This window comes from Chinchilla lanigera, unplaced genomic scaffold (genome assembly GCF_000276665.1).
Source record: "Chinchilla lanigera isolate Chin_1 unplaced genomic scaffold, ChiLan1.0 scaffold00051, whole genome shotgun sequence".
Classification (NCBI taxonomy): domain Eukaryota; kingdom Metazoa; phylum Chordata; class Mammalia; order Rodentia; family Chinchillidae; genus Chinchilla; species Chinchilla lanigera.
This window is the reverse complement of record NW_004955452.1, coordinates 7577451-7585031: the sequence shown is the minus strand read 5'-3', so window position 1 is coordinate 7585031 and position 7581 is coordinate 7577451. Positions and strand designations below refer to the sequence as shown.

Sequence of the window (7581 nt, the reverse complement as noted above, 5' to 3'; positions counted from 1 at the left end):
CAAACAAATAGTGCTTAGAGAGTAAGCAATGGATTGGTTAGACTCATCATGTGCACAAACTACCTGAGGGAAGCCTAAAGCTCTTTAGTGAGGAAGTTTTTTTTTTTGTCTTTTGAGACAGGGTCTCAGTATGCAGTTCAGGCTGACCTTGAGCTCACTTTGTAGCCCAGGCTGGCCTCAAACTTGGAACGATCCTCCTGCCTCAGCCTCCTGAGTGCTGGGATTATAGGCGTGCGCCACCATGCCTGACTTAGTGAGGAGGTTTTTAAGGCCAAATATCACACTAAATTTTGGAAAAACAAATCAAATCTGTACTAGAACACTATTCTAGGAAATTAATTACATATGTACACAGACAACAAATTATTTTTTGTTTGTTTTTCTTCCAGTACCAGGAATTGAACTCATGCCCTTGTGTTTGCCAGGCAGGCGCTGTGCCGCTGAGCTAAATCCCCAGCCGCTCAGATAACAAATTAAATACAGGGTTGAATGTGGTGGCTATAGAGGTAAGAAAGTTTTAAGAGCCCATGTGGTGGCGGATACCCTTAATCTCAGCCCTTGGGAGTAAGAGAGAATAGCAGCAGGAAAACTGTGATACTGGGACTTACACTGGTACACAAAGACACACCAATGTGCGTTACACAAAATGCACACTGTTAAATGTTCTGAAATGCCCAAGGCAGTCCCAGAATACTATGAGAAATTAAAACAAAAATTTCCGGAATATCAGTGTACACTAAACAATACCCTGATAACATCTTCCACAGGAAGCCTGGGGGAATTCTGTTCCCTCAGAGGAAGTATATTCTTTCCCGCTGGAACACTCTCCCCTTGGTCCTTACAGCAAATTTTACTTTTTTCTTTTACGTAAACAAAATTTATACAAAGAAAGTCTGTAAACTTGACTTCCCTAGCGGAACTCACGTTGCAGTATGTTGCGTTGTTCCAGTTCTTCCGGAGTGGGTCTTTGACTCAGTCGCCTAGAGGAGATAAATAAGGGTATTTATGTTAAACTGCCCAACTGGGCTGGGCATGTTGGGAAACACCCATGGGCACTCGGGAGGCTCAGTCAGGAGGATGCCTCAAGTTCCAGGCTAGCCTGGGCTACACAGCTCAAGGTCAGCCTGAACATATAGCAAGATCCTGTCTCAAAAAATCAACAAAACAAAACACTGCTCAATCATGCTTACAAGGATTTGTGGGCCACAGTTTGCCTTAATTGCTAAAAAATTTCAAATACATTTTGTTTGCTTTTCTGATTATTACTGATTACTTGAAATAGGGTCTTGCTATGTAGTTCAGGCTGGTCATGAACTCACTGTGTAGTCCAGTCTGGCTTCCAACTTGTAGCAATCCTCCTCCCAACTGTTGAGATTACCGGTATGCACCACCACGCAGTTCACTTCTCTGATTTTTCTTTTTGGTACCGGGAATCAAACTCAGGACCTTGCACTTACCAGGCAGGTGCTGTGCCACTGAACCATATCCCTGGACCTATTTCTCTCATTGTTTATGCAACACTTTTCACACTGAAAGTTCTAATACGCATATCACATATAGAAAGCCAGGACTCTAGGTCTAGTTCTGCTTTAATGAGCTATTGCCACAAAAAAGATCAGACTTGCCGAGTGTGGCAGCACACACCTATAATCCCAGCACTCAGGAAGCCAAGGCAGGAAGATCATGAGTTCAAAATCAGTCCAGGTCAGTCAGGTGTGGTGGCACATGCCTATAATCCCAGTGTTTGGGAGACTGAGGCAGGAGGATTGCTGTGAGCTCAAGGCCAACCTGGACTATAGGAAGGCCCTCTTATTAGAAAGTCAAAACCAAAACAATAATAAGATAGGGGGCTGGGGATTTAACTCAGTGGCACAGCATCTGCCTGGCAAGTGCAAGGTTGTGAGTTCGATTCCGATACCGGAAAAAAAACAAAAACAAAAACAAACAAACAAAAGGCTAACCTGGGCATATAGAGTGAATTCCAAGCCTGCCTGGGGCACATAGTAAGACCTTGTCTCAAAAAAAAAAAAACCGTACTGAAAATAAATACACATTTACACCCTCCAGCGGGGCCAAGGAAGGTGCTGGGGATGAGGCTGGAGGTGGTTAAAGTATGTTATATGCACATTATCTGCCAGAATGAAACTCACTAATCTGTATAGCCAACAGGCACTAATCAAAAAACGTGGAAAAATGTCACCAATTCTCACATCACAGTAAAAAACCCCCCACACACAAAAAATAAAAATGGGCTAGAGGGGCACATACTTATAATCCCAGCCCTTGGGAGCCTAAGGCAGGAACATTTTGAGTTCTAGGTCAGCCTGCGCTGTTTATGGAGACTATGTCTCAAAACCAAACAAATCAAAACACCCAAAAAACCAAAAAACAAAAGGAGCCAGTTATAGAGCCTGGCACATGCCTGTAATCCCAATACTCAGGAGGCTGAGGCAAGAGGGTTGCTGTGAGTTTGAGGTGAGCCTGGACTACATAAGTGAGGTCAAGCCCAGCCTGCACTACATAGCAAGACCCTGTCTCAAAAACAAAACACCAAAAAACCAACCAAAAGGGCTGGGGATACTGCTCAGGCCCAGAGTGCTCACCTAGGATGTGTAAGACTGGGTTCAATCCCCACTACTATAGTAACAAAAACTAGATATTAATGGGATGTTTCATGAAATCGAATATAGATGATATACTAGATAAAAATATGGGCTGGACTATAGTTCGGGGGAATTGCGCCTGCCTGGCAAGCATGAGGTCCTAAGTTTAATTCCTGGTATAAAAAAAAAAGATAAAAAATACGGTATTGATGTTATATTTCCTGAATTCAGTAAGTATGATGCAGATATGTAAGAGAATATCCTTCCTACAAGTTCACATGCTGAAGTATTTATGAGTAAAGAATTACATTTACAATTTATTTTCAAAATCGTTTTAGAAAGTCTAAAAAAGAAAAAAGGAAAAAAGAAAAAGGAATGTGCACATATACAGAGAAAATGAACACAATAACCACTAAAGCAAATATGGAAATTTTAACACTTCTAGGTAAAAAGTATATATATTTTCAACTTTTCTGTACATTTAAAATTTTTTAAACAGGGCCAGGGATATAGCTCAGTGGCATAGCCTGGCAAGTGCAAGGCCCTCAGTTTGAGTACTGGTACTAAAAAACAAAAACAAAACAAATTTTAATGTTATCCTTTATTTCTCTAAATATATTACATGTATCTATTGTGCTGGGGATATAGCTCAGTGGCACAGTGCCTTCCTGGCAAGCAGGAAGTTGTGAGTTCAATTCCCAGTACCAAAAACAAAACAAAAGAAATGAATGAATGAGTAAATACCTATGTAATTACAGATACTAAATCTCTGTGCCTTAAATGTGAAGGGCCAGACCTACCATCTTCCCTTAAGAAAACCTTTTTAGTATCACAGCCACAAGTATATCTATCAAGCTGACTTCTAGATTGGTGACTTCTGAGTTATGGACACTGTCAGAGGAAGGAGAGGCCTCTCCTTCCTTCCTTCTAATTGCCCTTAATTTCAGCAGCAGTCAGACCACAAAGGTCATACAGATTGGCAGTGTGTTTAAATAAAGAAGTCACAGATAATGGTTTCCAGTATCTACTGGAAGACAAGGGGGCAAACTTGTCTAGATGCTGCATACACAATATAACCAGTTTAAAACAGGAAAGAAAAATATATTTTATTTTTTTTTTTTTTTGGTTTTTCTCCGGTACCGGGAACCGAACTCACGACCTTGCGCTTGCCAGGCAGGCGCTTTGCCGCTGGGCTAAATCCCCAGCGCCAAGAAAAATATATTTTAATTAATGGACGTCTTCATTAAGTTACTTTGCAGAGACCCACCCAAGTGTTCTACCTTCTTATCCTTTCTCTGCTGGAAGGAACATCTGTGCTAGGCAAACTCTGTATATATACCCGGACTCTTACAGGTATGTACTTAATATGTAGGAAGCCGCACTGTATTTAGTTTCTCTACAATTTTGGTTCCAGTTGACTTGAAAAATATACTAATATTTTGAAAGGAAGCTGTTACATGGAACATGTGAAATATATATAATAAATACTATGGGTGTGTTAATTGAGTTGGCTCTTAATGCTTTAGCCAGTGGATAAAAAGTAGTAAGAGTTACTACCCTGACTTCTTTAGCAACTGTTGCAAAATCTAATGTCTTATCTGTGGTTCAAAGACTGAAGTGTTAATTAATTCCTTAATTTTCAAATTTATAGAGGATATTCAACTATTTCTAATTTGTATTTTTAAAAATTACACTGAAAAATAAAAGGGATAAATGCATGCTCTGTCACAAAGTATGCATCTAACACCCACCATGATCAAGCCAGCATAATATACCCAGCATAATCAAGCCAAATCCAATAAGCCAAGGCATACCGGATCAATGTGTTTCCAATTTGGTGCCGGATTTCGTTCCACTCCTCCTTGCTTTTACAAGGCCAAGAATTGAAGTTCAACTCTGGATCACTGGGCCTGTGGCTCAACTTCATTGCCAGTGTGTCTTTCCTCTTCACTTTGTTGGCCAGGGCACCTTAGTATGAGGAGAAGAAAAAAATGTAGAAGCTTGAAGCCAAAGGCTCAACCTCATGTGGAGCAGGGCAGGAGTCCGATCGAACAACTCCCAGCTTCCCAGTGGGCTTTAAATGACCCAACCAAACACAGAAGAGGCAGTCAGGTTAAAGACATCTAAAAATAATTTCAGTCATTTGCCTACTTTACAACCATGGACAAAAGATTCCTTCTCACTTCTACCAGCCTTGTAGTTTTTCTCACTAGTAACAACTGTTAGAGAAGAGAAAATATAAGCAAAAGACAGTTCACTGAGTCAAAACATAAAAGCTTTCACCCTTGTCAGGTGTAGTGGTACATGCCTATAATCCCAGCACTTGGGAGGCTGAGGCAGGAGGATCACCACGAGTTTGAGGCCAGCCTGAACAACAGAATATTTGTGTGTGTGTGTAGTACTGGGAATCGAACGCAGGACCTCACACTTCCCAGGCAGGCATTGTGCCAGTGAGCTACATCCCGGGTCCCAGCATGAACAACATAGCAAGACTCCGTCTCAAAAAAAAATGGGGGTGGGAGGGAAGAAGCTTTCATAGTAAAATATCTTGCATTTAACTTACTGATTGGGGCATCTACATTGCTGAGGTTGGTCTGGTTTGTTTTTTTTTTTTGGTACTGGGAATGAAATGCGCTTGCCAGTCAGGTACTATGCCACTGAGCTATATCCCTAGCAAGGCTGGCCTTTATCTGTGTAAAGGTTAAGTGATCATAGGGTTAAGTGATCTTCTGGCTACAGCTTCCTGAAGAGCTGGGACTAAAGGCACATGCCACTGTGCCTGCTACTCTATCTTTCATTGATTTTGGTTGCTGTTTTTTTGTTTTTACTTTTTGACGGGGTCTCCCTATGTAGTTCAGGCTGGCCTTGAACTCACTATGTAGGCCAGGGTGACCTCTAATTTGCAATCTTTCTGCCCCAGCCTTCCAAGTACTGGGATTTAACCTATCTGCGCCTTTTTTTTTTTTTTTGGGTACTGGGAATTGAATTCAGGATCTCATGCTTGCCAGGCAGGTGCTGTTCCACTGAGCCAAATCCCTGGCCCAACCTGTTTTTTCACATTTGGGAATGAGGAGCCCATTATTTACAACAATTTGTGAATATGAATGCATTTTTTTTCCCTTTGTCTTATAATAGGGAATTTTTTTCCTTTGTCCTATTCTTTTGTCATTATATGGAAGGAATGCATACTTTTTATCTTTTTACCTTAACACATTTGCCAGTTTTTCTCTACTCTATATATTTCTTTCTTTTTTAGACAGGGTCTTGCCATATACAGTAGTTCAGGCTGTCCTTGAACTCACTATGTAGCCTGGACTGGCCTAGTGGCAATCTTCCTGTTTCAGCCTCCTGAGTGGTGGGATTACAGGTGTGCCCCGCCACACCTGGAAATACTGTCTAATATTTTAAGGGAAGCTCCTTCCCTTCCCAACTGAATCTAGAGCCTTGGGCAAGCTAAGAACAAGATCTACCACTACTGAGCTATACCACTAACCCCTGGGTGAATAGTTTTGAAACAAAAGGATACAAATAAAAACCCAAATGACTCAACATGCTTGGCACCCTCTTCTGGTTTGTTTTAACAGAGGGATGGCAGCAGGGACAAGACGTCCTTCCTAGTGGCATAAGAACAATGAACCAGATTATTGACCCCAGGGAAGAAGGTGTCTGTTTCCATTCATTCTACGCTTGTTAAGACCAGGAAATAATTTTTCCTGTAGAAGAATTTTCTCTTGCTTTTCCTTCCCTTTCTTACTTTGATGGCTCTCGTCTTCGTCCTCTTCGTCTCGGTACTGAATGGGCCCCTCGGAATCGGAGTCACTCTCCTTTTCTTCCTGTTCCTCCCGCAGACACTGCGGTAGCTGAGGAATGTCTGAGGTAGATGTCACGTCTTCCACAAACACCACTGGGCAGGTTTGCTCCTCTTCTTCATCGTCTGGACTAACAAGTTAACGTAATTATGTTTCAGAAACTAGAGGGTAACTGATATGAAAGACAAAGGATCGGAATATCTATGGCAAGGTCCATTAACAAAATAACTTACAAATCCTTCCCATAACTAAATATCTTGTTAAGAAACTCTTAAGTAACTATTAATCTAAAGAGCTATGGGTACAGGGGCTGGGGATTTAGCTCAGTGGCACAGTGCCTGCCTTGCAAGTGCAAGATCGTGAGTTTGATTCCCGGTACCGGAAAAAAACAAAAAACAAAAATCAAACAAAAAAAGAGCTCTGGGTACACATCCCAGTCCTACCACCAGTTATCAAGTGCTTTCCAGAATCTAATTTCATTCTCACCATCCTACAAAGATGCCATTTCCCTTTACAGATGAAATAACTAAAAATAGAGGCTCGGGGGCTGGGGATGTAGCTCATCAGCACAGCACCTGCCTGGCTAGTGCAAGGTCATGAGTTCAATTCCTGGTGCCAAAACAAAACAAAACACAGCCCTAAAGCCCCACAGGCTCAGCAGTGTATATTACTATACTATATATTACTAGAAGTGATACAGTTGGGGTTTGAACTTAGAACTCTTACTACTAGGGCATGGCCCTTAAGTACTTACACTGCTATTCTTCTACCACATAAAACTTGTGGCTTTTACCACATTCTCTGGTGTGAGAAACCAAAAGTGTAAATAAGGAGCAAAATGTACAATAGGTATTGTGAAATAGGAAGAAAATTTCAAATGGGGAGGGGAACAAGGGAGTAGGGAGGGGAAAGGAAAGAAGGGAAAAGTAAAAACAAAAAAAAAAGAAAAGGGGCTGGGGATTTAGCTCAGTGGCACAGTGCCTGCCTGGCAAGCGCAAGGTCGTGAGTTCAATTCCCAGTACTGGGGGAAAAAAAAAAAAAAACCCAAAAAAAGAGAAAAGAAGGAAACAATGGAAACAAAGCTTCTGTAAATGAGGAGAGGAGGGGTTGAAGGGAGTGTAGGGGAATGGGAAAAAAAGTTATATATCATGTACAGGTACAAAACATGA

At 41.4% G+C, this 7581-nt stretch overlaps 1 protein-coding gene across 7 annotated transcripts in view; it reads right to left on the bottom strand.

Annotated features, from left to right (window-relative positions):
• Positions 1-7581, bottom strand: part of Phactr4 (phosphatase and actin regulator 4) — an 87656-nt gene that overhangs the window by 8271 nt on the left and 71804 nt on the right. For all 7 annotated transcript variants that reach the window (XM_013519486.1, XM_005394954.2, XM_013519485.1 and 4 more), the window contains 3 exons: positions 6358-6542; positions 4418-4571; positions 925-980 (listed from right to left, as the gene is read on the bottom strand). In XM_013519486.1, the coding sequence (XP_013374940.1) occupies positions 925-980; positions 4418-4571; positions 6358-6542 (395 nt within the window). The remainder of the gene's footprint in view (positions 1-924; positions 981-4417; positions 4572-6357; positions 6543-7581) is intronic.